This window comes from Dermacentor variabilis, chromosome 11, assembly GCF_050947875.1.
Source record: "Dermacentor variabilis isolate Ectoservices chromosome 11, ASM5094787v1, whole genome shotgun sequence".
Classification (NCBI taxonomy): domain Eukaryota; kingdom Metazoa; phylum Arthropoda; class Arachnida; order Ixodida; family Ixodidae; genus Dermacentor; species Dermacentor variabilis.
This window is the reverse complement of record NC_134578.1, coordinates 112,946,733-112,960,428: the sequence shown is the minus strand read 5'-3', so window position 1 is coordinate 112,960,428 and position 13,696 is coordinate 112,946,733. Positions and strand designations below refer to the sequence as shown.

Here is a 13,696-nt window from a genome sequence, read left to right as displayed (position 1 = left end):
GTTAAAAATGAAATTAAGGCACAATCACATACTCTTTCCTGCTGTCTCATTTCACTATAATTCTTTAAATGATATGTGAACACGAGCAGCCGCAGTGCTGCTTGCTGTGCTGGCCTCTGTGTGCGTTAACTTTCTATTGTCAATCACGAAAGAAGTGAGTTCGTGTTTGCTGAAACGTCCGTGGGCGTGAAAAGCAATTTCGTGAACTAAAGAATTATAGCGCAGCCCTTTTTCACCTGAAAATAAGTGTGCTTGTGGATAAAATTAGAACACCCGCTCCACATCCGTAGAGTTAGAATGTTCAACCTATATCACATGCTTTTTCTAAATGTTTTTCAATTACATTGCAGATGCGTCCAACCGTGATGCTAGAGAGGAAGCCCGACACATGGCTCATGGGCCCAAAACGCAACAAAAACCTAAATGAAGCTTAAATAAACACTAAAGGAGAATATTTTTTTGGAGCTTAGCATGACCGGTTTCTAGTGTAAATGGCCCTGAGCTCTGGGAGCAGTACAATGAAACGTATTAGAGTATTATTGTTTAACCAGTGTCGCACATTATCTCTATCGGCCTGTGTGTGCGAAAGAATCAATAAAGTTGAATGTATGTTAACTACTTTAAGGGAAACGAGACCAGGAAATATGCAGGCGCTCTTCGCCACACCGGTCCTCGCTCGCTATTGAATACAATGTGTCCTGAAGACCATAAAGATACATGGTCTGCAACCTGCCATATTCTCGAGTCGTGTAGTTTTGAAGTGGTCGGATACAACTATGACATGCAGTACGAAATCTCTCCGCGCGTCTCATTTCATTTTGTCTTGGTGGTTCGAAAGTAAGATTCTGGATTTGCTTTATCATCATGCTGCGTACCATAGAGGTAGTTTGATGCAATTGTATATGAACGTGGGGCACGTGAAACTATTCAATTTTCAATCCTCGCTAGATGGTACTGACAATTCCGTTATTTTTGAAGTTACTTGACGATTAAAATGCCATTATAACATTTATGTACCCATGATCCACGTGCCTTATGAAGGATGCACCTTGAAGGTAGCAGTCTCATCTCTTCAAAAGTGCCAAGGCTCAAAGGGCAGATACCACGCCATCTTGCTCCAATGCTCATCTCGTGTACCTTCAATGCCTTCCAGGTTCCCATGGCTGGCTCCCATCCTGGAAACGAAGGCTGTCGCAGACCGGACAATGGACGCAATTCTTCGAGAAGAGCTCGAAGTAGTCATCCCGCACAGGATCCTCGTTTTGCACAGGCTCATGTTGTGAGTACGGATGCCTGGTTCTCTTCCCACTGCATCCTTCATTTAATACTTTTGCAAGCTTGAACTCTAGACGGACAGTTGCGCTTGGTTCATTGCGCATGTCCTAATGATCGACCTCCCTGAGCCTAAACAGCATCGCGTAGGACGAAAAATTCGAACATGTTGATCTTCATTTCTAGCCATAGAGAAATCATTCGTATCAAGAAAAAATGAATACTAATGAAGTAGTTGCAGTCACTGACCAAGTGAACGCAAAGAAACACGGTAACAATTCGGTGACCGTATGGGTTGCTTGCATGCGGAATAAGTTTGTACGGGCTACGGAACGCCTCTTTTTCGCCTACGCTTGGCGAGTGATCACGACTTCGTGATTAGATTACTTGACATCATCATTACTTGACATAATTTTCGCGAAGCCTTTGCCACCAATAAAATGCTATTTCATAAAATTAATTTGGGCGATGTATATTCGTTTAATAAGAGATTTTCTGAACTCGCCATAACTGACACGTATCAAAAACGCCGGAGGGGTGCTTACTGCGTCACAGGATATTTTTTAAGTATCGGGCCCAGCGTACGAAATATGATTGGTTGGAATTTGTGTGCTTAAATGAACTCAATTGTTTCACACATCTCGTTGTTTCTTTCAAAGGAAAAGAAAGCCTTGTAATACAGAAAGAAGGCGCGAACTACTCACTGTGAAAACGGGGAATAGAATAGGACCTCTTTTCGCATAACTCGTCTAAACTAATGTCCTTGTGTGTAGCATTGTTTTTTAATATGTATTGTAGAATAGTTAAAACTGTTTGAATCAGAATGCACTAAGCCATTTAACGATATGTGAATTTGAAGAAATACAGTGTTGCAAGTACATAGGAGTACGTACACTCTAAGCAAGTGTGTATGAATGCTCTGTCTATGGCATATGTGAGATAAATTTAAGGTGTCGTACATAACGCCTCACCCTAACGCACTGCACTCTTGCCTGGCTGTTCAGCAAGAAAAAACGTTGTGACTACTATTCAATAAAGGTAAATTAAAGGTACGTTTTGGGCAGATATCTGCGTGGTTGGGGACAACTGAACGAAAGAAAAGGAAAGCTCCAAGCAAAATTTATTTTAATATCCGAGCAAATTTTGGCTGGAGTTTTTCTTGTCTTCCAACAAGGACAGTTCGAAGAAGAAACCAAACAACTTTAAAAACAGATGCTTAGAAAAAAAAAGTGATGTTAACAAGTACAGCAGAGTTGCTTGACCTTGCAGAATCCTAATGCGATTTCCAGGGAAGCTAGTTGTAGCCGTTGCAATAAGAGTTTCAGCTACCTGAAATTATATGACATACTTGAATATGTTGCCCCTATATTAATTACTACTCACTTTGAAACCTTGCCCGCACATAACGCTTTTCAGCACTTGTTAAGAAATCTTTACAAGGTCCCACTTATTCATCCAGGCACAGTTTGCTTCGCCAGAACATTGTCCATATTTCCCCTTCCTTGGCCCACCCATCCCCACCCCGATTTTTGCTAAATTTGATCTTAATTGCGATCGCAGTTCTCCAAACCAGGTTCATAAATTCAGGGTTTTTGGGAGGCTCTGCTGAAGTGTCACGACCCTGGGGACCAGCTTCTACTGGTGGACAGCGTCAGGCCGTCGTCAGAGAGCCATGGCTTCTTGGAATAAGGAGGCCAGCAACCTAGGGCAATGCTAGCCTGGTCGCCACAATACAGTTTATTCCACCCATCGGCAAACATTACATGGATAAAGCTGGTTATCGCTTGCACTTGTAATTTACTGCTAAGGCAGTAATTATTCGGCACGCTTTGATACTTTTCTTACACATTACCCACAACGTGGCCCTTTTTAACAGTAAATGTAAACAAGGTATGTCTTGATTAGTTCACAGAGTGCACCGGTGAAACCAATTGCGGACGTCGTATGATCGCACTAAAACATGAAAAAAAAAACAAGGATTCCTTATTTATTTGTGGTGGTTACAATAAATCCAAGAATGTGAATGCATTATCACAAACTAACCTTACCGTGACCTCCTTTTCCAAGGCATATAAACGTACTGCAACCTACAGTTATGCACTGACATATAGTAATGGCGGCCATGTAAGAATTTCTAACACTTGAATGAAACATTTCTTTACAAGGGTTTTATTTGTACCACAATCTTTTACCCTAGCGAAAAGATTTGCCATAGCCGTCCGCCAATTCTTGCTATATTTGATCTCTGTGTTATTTGCATTTATGCTAGAGCAACAGGCTAAATTCTGCCCCAGTTGGTAGTCCCTTTTATAGCGTTACCGTGCCGTTAAATGCGTAATTTATTCTCAAGGACACATTTAACCCTTTTACTCTCAACTTTGCCTAGACATAACTATTACCTGGTCCTTGCTGTCAACAAACAGAAAAAGGCTGCCTTCTATATTTCACCGATGGCATCAGGCGATATTCATATCACGCAAGAAAAACCAAAGAAAAAAGACATGCCATAATTTGTGTTAACCTCCAAACTAATCCAGGAATATAGAAATTTCGGCGCAGATTGCTGTTAACATGCCCCGCATTTCAGTTCCACAATATTTTTTTCTAACGCAGAGTTCTGTTAGGACATATGGAAAGGTAGCTCAATGCAATGTCGTGACATTTTTGAAAACTAGTCAAAGGAATTTGTTACAGGGGCAGTTATTGATGCACATGGCTTTAACTTGGCACACAAATGTGCCTAACGTTACCGGGAGGTCAATGAAATTGCTGTTTCTGGCATCTGTAGTCACGTCATGGCAGCTGGAAAATGTTTCCCCTTGTTGTAAAACATGCTCATACAGCGGCCCAGGACTTGGATGGCCAACCAGTTCTGCATAATACTTCGATGGGGAGGAATTATCATGAAAGGGACAGAAAATGTCATCCTCTCGAATGTAGAGCGGCCACACCGGAAACACGTTGGTACCAAGCTCGAATGCCGGAGCAGGACGAATTTTTCCTCGATTGCGAAGCTTTCTGAGAAACGCGTATTGGCTTTCCGTTGTAGTTTCGCGTTACATTCGGGTAGATGACAATTTTCCCTTTCATACGACTTGCATAAGTAATTTATTGCCAAGGCCTCAATAAAACTACGCATTGCAAGCTGGCGTACACATTTATCAACTCCTCCCTCCCCCCACCTTTTTCATAGCTTTCTCAAATATAAAGACTTGGTTCTATAGTTCGTGCAGGAAACCCATAAAATCGAGAACATTGCTCGTATCACGTAAGGTAAAAAAAATATAAAAACGGGTTCTATAATTAATTCCAATGCTTCTATTCAAGTCAAAAAGAAGAAAATTTTGCCCTACACTGCACTGCACATTCAAGCTATTTTAATTGAACTTGAAGTTCTTGTCTTTATCTGTAGTTTCTTGAACGTGGCAAACGTCACGGATGACCGCTGTGTGACACTCTGGAATGCTTGAATAAGTAACTTTGTAGAATGACTATAAATAAGTTGCACAGGTTAAGCGTTCGGCATACGTCAATCGCAACAAGCAACAAGCTTCCTACTTCATTGAAATATGAGCACCGTTCTTCGCATAGTTAACCCAGGAAACCAAACAAAAGTGACTACGTGCCATGCATAACGCAAAGAATTCGGGTGAAGACGAGTATATATAGTTATTATGAAAGCACATGAGTAACGTATACACCCAAATCTTCCCGGGGAGAAGAAGACGAAGTGCTTCTCTTACGGAACGCAGCTCGGCCGTCTCTGTGCTTTTCTGGACTTCTCACTGCACCTGTGGGGTCTACTGCCGCCTCCATCGCGGTGATAGTTGTACAAGACCCTGAGGACCCTCCCGGTTCCCGTTCACCCGCGGACATCGGTTCGAGGAAGCGAGGAAATACGTCGAATGATAGCGAGGACACAGAGCTGTACTCCGGATCAGGTGACGAGTCCTCGGAAGACAGCTTTCGACTTGTCCAGTACCGCAAGGCCAAACGAAGAATTCTCAACTCATCATCAGCATCCAGCTCGATCACCGTGAAAACAGCGCCTAAACGATGGCCTCACTCCTTCCTGTTTGTGCCACAGAACGCTGCTGACAACCTGCGTGTCCTCAACAGGCAATCACTCTCCGTGTAGATAGAAAACACCGCGCCGAACGAGATCAAGGATGTTAGGATGAACACTAGGCCCAACATCCTGGCAATCGATGTGATGAACCCGAGCGCGCTGAACATACTACAACATGTAACGCAGCGGGGAAACATCAAGGTCCGCGCCATCGTGCCATCGAATGGTGCGACAATGACAGGAGTCATCAATGACACTGACAATGAAATACCTAATTAGACCTCCTAGTTCTCACAAAACCAGCAAGTGAACACAACGTCATTGGGCATGTTGATCGCCTCGGCAACGCACGTTGTGTGAGGATAACGTTCAAAGGCGACTGCCTTTCATCATGTGAAGGTCGGCCACTTTCGCCACCAGGTTTACCATTTATTCCAAGACCAATGCAATGCTTCAATTATCAGAAGACTGGCCATGTGGAGGGTGTTTGCAGAAATTCGGCCGTGTACCCTCGATGCCCCGAACCCCACTCGGAAGACAACTGCAGCGCAACCACGTTGAATTGTCCTAACTGTCAGGGTGATCACTGCGCCTCTTCCAAAAGCTGTTCCCAGATCAAGAAAGAGATCACCATTCTTGAACAAATGGTGAGAGAGAACTCTACCCACAAAGAGGCCGCTGTGAAAGTGAAGGTCGTCGTGAAGACCGTCGAAGGTCTTCACGACGGAAAACATCAACTTTTCAGGAAAAGTCAACTCGTCAAGCAGCACCATCAGAGGAAGTTTCCAGCACGCAAACACCGATGTTGGAAGAGAGAAAACTCCCAGATCTCTCTCTACAAAGCAATGGCCGCCACTTCCGCGTACAAGACCGCCAAAAGAGCCACAAAGAAGTAGCCGCCCCCAGTACAGCAAGGTGCTGTATCCGAGGAGTCGTGGAAAACAGATGAGCAAGTGAGAGCTCTTATTAGGCCTTTAATGAATGTCATTCGTGTGTTGCTAAGCAAAATGCACACACCGTCTGCCAGAAGTGCGCTTCAAGTACTGGGTGCTCTGAGTACGGTGCTGGCGGCCCTTGAGTAGATCGTGGCTCCACATCCACAGTCTTTTAGGGATGAGGTCCGATAAGGAGCTATTTTTCAGCCCGTGGAATGAGAGCGCGCCTTTCGGATTTCCGTCGTTTCGTGTATGCCCCCCAATACGTTTTCCATTATCATAATTTGCGAGCCGAACTTATCGAACATGATCAGGCTTTCTGCATATGAATCGTTTATGTCGTCAACTGTTGGTGAAAACAGTAAGGTTTCGGTGTTTATTAGCCGTGACCTCACCTACATTCATCAACCTGTAGCACCTAATGACGATAATCAATATATATGCCTAAACACAGGGAAAAAGAATTTGGCCTTTACTTCTGTGGGCGCTTACCTATCTCCGTCAAGTCGATTTGATCACAAAGACTACGAGACATCCTTTCTTTAACTCCCAATCCCTGGGTCATTATTGGAGATTTCAACGCCCGTCATACACTCTGGAGAAGTCCAAAGATCAACGCAAGAGGCAGAGCTCTGGTATCTTTCGCCTCCAGTTATGCACTTTGGCGGCGGAATGATGGAAGTCCTATGTTTTTACGTGGCTCCACGTACAGAAGCTGTCTTGATTTGGCTTTCGCCTCATGAAGGCTTGTCAGACGTGCAGAGTGGTTTGCGGACATAGAGACCCACGGAAGCGACCATAACCCCACTTTAATCAGAAGATCAGAGGATTGTCCCCTTCCAAAATACGGGATACGACCAAAGAGGGGACTGATCTAAATTTAGTCTATCATGGAAGAACACTGCGACGTCAATCCATCTTCCGACTTTGAAGAGGCAATCAAGATCGCGGTGCAAGACACCATACGCACTCTGACATGCTCTTCGAAACGGACGGAATTTGATGAGGAACTAGAACGACTTCGAGCAATCCGACGACGTGCTGAACGAAGATACCGATGTACGAAGACAATGGACGATTTACGGACCGCCAGACGCACGCAAAAGAAGATCCAACGCAGGTTAGACAAGCTCGAATCGTAACGTTGGACTGCCTTCTCTGAGTCGCTAGATCCACGCAAGCCTTTATCGCAAATATGGAGAACGGTGCGCGGTCTCCGGACACTCCCTGCACAGCGATTCCCATTCCCATTCAAGGCTCTTGCCATCTCTCAAAAGAGATCGGAATTGACGTGGCAGAGGATTTCTGCGCCAGATTATCCGGCCAACTCACAGTTATGTCCATTCCATCGCCCTCGACTAGTTGTCCGCCAACACGTGATCACTGCATGGATCTTCCATTCTCAATCCAAGAACTTAAGGCAGCATTAGCTTTGTGTAGCCGCACATCAGCGCCAGGACTTGACGGAATTTCCTACCGAGCTCTGTGTCACCTGGGGGAGTGAGCGAGAGTCGTTCTCCTTGAGTTGTAGAACGAATCATGGAGAGATGGCACGCCACCAACAACCTGCAAGACAAGTGCCTTGTTCCACTGCTGAAGCCTGGCAAGTCGCCATTGGAACTCTCATCATATCAACCGATTGTCTTGGCAAGCTGTGTGGGCAAAGTATTGGAGAGGATGGTCCTAGGACGCCTCGAGTGGTACTTCGAGTACCACAACACCTACCAGGATGCCATGGCGGGCTTTCGACGTGGTCAATCATCGATCGATAACGCCGCCAACCTGGTCACCTACATTGACCATGAGAAATGCCGTAATCGTCTCTGCGCTTCTTTATTCCTCAACGTTAAAGGAGTGTATGACAACGTTACGCATGAAGCCATCCTCTCTGATCTCCCAGAGGTATGAGTGGGTGGTCGCATGTTTCAATGGATACGGAGCCATCTCTCCATGCGATCCTTTTTTGTAAGCACCGAGGAAAGCCATACTTGTCTACATTATAGCTACCGCGGCGTCGCCCAGGGCGGTGTACTTAGCCCTGTGTTATTCAACCTAACACTAATTGCACTTCTTGAGCCCGTGCCAGCCACAGTCAGGCTATTAATGTACGCGGATGACATTTGCATATGGACGTCTGCAGTAACACGCCTACAGTTGCGAGCGATAATTCAGAGAGCCGCCACACAAACTGCTATCTACCTCCGTAACTGAGGCCTGGAAATTTCCTCCGAGAAATGCGCGCTAGTCCATTTACGCGCAAACCCATGACAAACTACTGCGTAATGATAAATGGCCAAGTTATACGACGGGTCCGATCGTACAAGTTTATAGGTGTCATAATCGACAGGGACTTGTCATGGAGCCCCAAGTATCATACGTGAAAAAACGGTTAAAAGGCATCTGCCACCTGTTCAAGTTTTTCGCTGGCATGACTTGGAAAACGTTGACAAGTGCCATGTTACAACTGTACAGGCTGCTTTTCTAGTATTTCTGCAATACAACTTGCCAGCAATAACCAACACAGGTAAAACGAATCTACGCAGAATACAAAATCTTCAGGCTCAAGTGCTCCGGATCTGTCTAGGCCTGCCTCAGAGTGGTTCAACAGTGGCTACAATAGCAATCGCTAGAGACCGCCTTGTCAGGACCCACATTGAAATTGAAGTACTCAAGACCCATATAAGGCATCTAGCCAGGACTCCTCGTCACCACTTAGCCGCTCTAACAGCGGACAGACCACACACATCTTTCAGCCAAACGATAACCGCATATGATGAATGATTGCCCGCTTGTTTCACTCCGGCTGCGAGACCTTCGATTCCTCCATGTGCCTCGCTCAGCCAAAAATCAACCTCACAATACCTGGCATCTCGAAAAAAGCTGATCTATCATCACCAGCCCTTACACAGCTCACGCTACTATATTTGTACGAGAACTACCGTGACTCCACGAATATTTACACTGATGTATCTGCCCTTGCAAACAGCTCCGCTGCGGCGTTCGTCATACCAGCGAAAGTTACAACAATCAAATTTAAGACGACCTACGCGACAACATCGACGGAAGGAGAGCTCGCAGCGCTCTTTACTGACCTTCATCACATTGGTGATGAACCGCGATACCAGTGGATTGTATTTTGCGATTCAAAGGTGCCACTGCAGTCTCTACTGTCACCTTTACGACGCGGACCGCACGAACAACTAATATTTCATATTACAGAGACCTTACACCATATAAGTGTTGCAGGCCATGAAATAACCTTCCAGTGGCTTCCAAGTCACTGCGGGATTATCGGAATGAACGGACGGATCAAGCCGCCCGCTCAGCCCATACTGAGGAACACCACGTCCCAATTTCACTTTCTAGAACTGATGCAGCACGGAAGCTCCGCCTACTTGCTCGGCATTGCACCGCGTCGCAATGGAATGAGCCACATTTAAGAAATATGCGAATGCACTCACATGATCCCACATTAAGTCTTCGAGCGCCATCACAGCTTGGCCGTAGGGACGCCACGCTTTTATATCGACTGTGGCTGGCCGTTGCCTTTACCAAAGTCTATGTATTCCGCATAAGGATGACCGACACCGCAACGTGTGACGACTGTGGCCATGAAGACTAGACTGGCCATATTTTGTGTGCCTGCCCGCATTACAGTCCGCAGAGGGAATGCCTTGGCCACGAACTTGGCCAGCTGGACGACCAGCCGCTATCGGCTGGTCGTCCAGGTCGAATTTTACACCATCGAAAGGACCTACCGTCACAGAAGAAGGCCGTGCAAGCACTATTGCGCCTTTTGGGATCTACCGGCCTTCTTGAACGTCGTTAACTGAAACGCCTCTAGCGTGTGTGTGCCTCCGTGTGTGCGTGTTTTTTTAACGGTTTTCTCTCGGTCCTCTTTCCAATCCCTATCTCTCATACCCAGTGTAGGGTAGCAAACCGGAGACAGATATCTGGTTAACCTCCCTGCCTTTACTCTTTATCTGTCTCTCTAGATCTTCCGTTGTATGTCACCCATAAACTGACTCGAATTTCCTGATAATGTGATATCTCTGCTGTATCTAGTCCTGTCAGGCATGTGGAGAAACCTTTGAAATGTTTCATATTACGCTTCTAAGCCACAGAAAACAAAAATATCGCAATTTTCCTTCGGCATCTAATCGAGAAAGAAATTTTAAAATTTGTCTGCATAGTATCCTGATCATTCGATACCTTTTCTTAAAACATAAGCATCGTGAGCGACATAGTTTTCTTTTCAGAAAAGAGTGAACACTAGCATATAACGTTTGCGACCGCTTTCTATAGTTGCATTTACAGCTCCGCTTCCTTTCTTTACAATGCCCAAAACATTTCACGTAGTGCCTTTTTGCGTGCCTTTTGATTGGAGAAGCGCGGATGACATATCTGGGACTCAGTTCAACGTCTCTGTTCGTGCTATTTGTTCTGTAGTACGATTGTGGCATATGTCCCACATCCCATTAATAGTTGAGTGGTGTAATTCGTAGAATTCCGTATGTCGTATGCTGGACACTGGGGCTGCATGGTGGTAATACGGACAATACACGCAGACGCGTGGAAAGGCTACCTGAACGGTGCCTTGCACCTGCAGAATAATTTTGGTTACACGTAAATGACATCGCTTTTTCTCAATTTATTTCCTGCTTTTCCAAAGTTTAAAAACGCGGATAAAATGGAGAAAACAAAATCCAAGAACACCTTAGCACTACTTGTCACATGTAAATGCGAAAGCATTAATGTCCAATTGAAGAACCCTGAGCGGTCCTTCTAGTTTTGCGCTGCGAGTAATGATTCCGGGTTTTGCTGAGGGGTATGTTATCCAGTCTTGCGAATAAATTGGTGCGAATTATTTTTTTTCCGTGCAGTTTTACGTTAGCATATTAGCTGTAGGCCGGAATAATTTGAGCGATATTGCTGAGAAACCAAAAATGCGGCATGCCAGAGGCCTCCTGGGCGACGAGAGACCGAGGAAGCAGCAGCTACCACAAACGCCGGCATGCACGCACAACTGTTAAGCACATTGTGGTGAGAGAGAAAGAGATACGGACGCGCGTCGGCTTCCAAGAGCAAGACGGAAAGCCCCTCACCCCGTGGTACCGCGTCGCCGAATCTGCTCCGTCGAGCCGCGCTCTTGACGTGACGTCACGGCTGCGCCCTCTCCTGTCATGAAACACCTGGCGCGCTATTGCAGCAGGTGTTCCGATTCGCCCGCGCCGCTCCGGCGAGGCGAGCTCGGGATGTGGCATCGCAGCCAATGGGAATTTAGGCGTCATTTCCATGCTACAGACGCCGGCTTTATCGCTCAATGGGCCATTTGGTCCTCTCGCACCCACACTCTTTTAAGTTTGCATAGTTTGTTCGCCAGTACCTTGAACTTCGTGTGTAAAGCATTTTTGGCAAACGAACTGCGTTCCTCATCTGGGAAATGCGTGTTGGACGAGCTTGTGATCACATCTACAAAGGAGGAATGCCGGAACGCGAATACGTTTTTGCGCGTTACTCTCCATCATGGTTCGCGGGAGAGAAACAGATATGCAGGGTTCTGCTGCAAAGAATATTACACAACTCTTTTGCACACCTCTCGGACCGCTACTGAGAGCTACTTAATGCCTAGCAACGTTCGTAAATAGTGATCCTTGGACTATCTTCCGGTCTTGTTGTGTGTGCTTTGAACTCATTGCCTTGTCCCACTTCTCGAACGCAGTTTGTTCCCGTCAAAAGCAATGAAGCTCATGCAGCGGTTCATGGGTTGCACCGTCGAGCCGCACGAGGGCGCTGTCTCGACCAACGCCACAACGTCGGCCTTCGGATGAAGACAGGTCCTCCGGCTCGCGCCAAGTACGAGCCGAAGGAGCCACCAGCGGATGGACTCGTTCTTGTTTTTCCCAAGTTTTGTGTTGTTTGTTCGCTTGTTAGCAGCAGTGGACGCGACATGAACTTTCGAGACGCTAGTCCCATGGCGTTCGTTCTAGGACTGCTTGGACGAGCGGCGTCAAAACGGGTCCTGCTTGCAGGCAAGAACAAGACGGTCGAGCTCTACGGAATGCATCGAGTCTTGTCAGTCATGAAAAGAACGATACGTTGCCACAAGCAATAAATACTGTCTGTTTCAAATGTCGTGTTCTCGCCGTGTTGAAAAGCAGCGCTCGACACCGGATATATCAGGCTGGAGCCAGTTTCGAAAGAAAGGTAAATGTATATATATATTTTCTAATGTAAACAATTCCCTAATGAACATAGGGGGGTTGGATATTAATATATGAGATTAGGTGATCCCAAATGAAACCGCTATTTTCCTAAACATTGCATTGGGCTTATAAATGCTCGTATGTTCGAATGCATAATTTAAGGCTTACCGCAATAAAATTTGTACGTTCACATATATCACGCGGGAGTTTCCCCCAAATCATATATGGGAACGCAGAGGTTTTTATAAGCGCCATTTGATGCATGGGAACATACCGGTGTTTATATGAGACCCCTTTATGTTCAAATGTCGATCACATGGAACATGCCCGGTATGATATATCGAGACGCCTATTCGATTAGCATTCTTTGAATACTTCAGATACTTTTCGGTCTTCTGGGTTCCAACCTCTTTCACGGCGTCCTTGCATTGGTGCGAGCACACTCCACATATGCACGTCCGATTAATAAAAATAAGAACGGCTGTTCTTCTACCTGACAACGAATGCAAATTGTAGGGCTGAAAAAGAGGCCTATTCAATCGCGCCGTACTTCATTCAAAGTCAGGTATCCTGCACCCCAATTATACAGCGCCAGTCATACGAAACTGAATGGGGTTGGGAGGCCGCGTTAAGTGAAGCTGTCTTTGTAGCATACGAAGATGTACGCAATGTGGTCTGTGTTGGCTGAATATTTAAATATCGCATATAGCACAGTTTTAGTGCGTTAACTAGATTAGCCGAAGAGGCGGACATCATTTGTTGGTGAAATCAAAACATACTATCGATTAATTAACAAAATACCACGTATAAGCTTAGGGTACATGCTTTAGGACACATACTGCAATTACAAATTGGAGCTTGTTTCGTTGAGTATCTAAGTAAGACACGAACGGGCCAGCTCCGCGGCAGTAAAAAACAGCTTGGTTTATTGAGCGACCGTATGTAACAGTACAAACGGAAAGAAAGCAACGGTAATCGTAGAGTTGTGCCGTTATATGTGCCTGTATTACTCGTATTACGACAAGTCTAGATTAGCACACGGATACACTTTCCTTCTTGTGAAGGAGTGAAAAGCAAAACAAGAACTATGTAATATGGTGGTTCGATCAGCACTACGGGAATAAATGTCATGGGGCCTGATCGAAATCCTCGCCGTATGCTAGGCTAACCGTTCCGGAGGCACTCTCTATTGAGTATATCTTCTCAGCGTATGG

General features: G+C 45.6%; 1 protein-coding gene across 1 annotated transcript in view; it reads left to right on the top strand.

Moving 5' to 3' along the window:
• LOC142564070 (17-beta-hydroxysteroid dehydrogenase 13-like) overlaps positions 1 to 12,408 on the top strand; it is a 77,995-nt gene extending 65,587 nt beyond the window's left edge. Inside the window, exons 5-6 of the mRNA XM_075674900.1 lie at positions 1,154 to 1,279; positions 11,999 to 12,408. Coding sequence (XP_075531015.1) covers positions 1,154 to 1,279; positions 11,999 to 12,107 — 235 coding nt within the window. The 3' untranslated portion in view covers positions 12,108 to 12,408. The remainder of the gene's footprint in view (positions 1 to 1,153; positions 1,280 to 11,998) is intronic.
• The last annotated feature ends 1,288 nt before the right edge of the window (positions 12,409 to 13,696 follow it).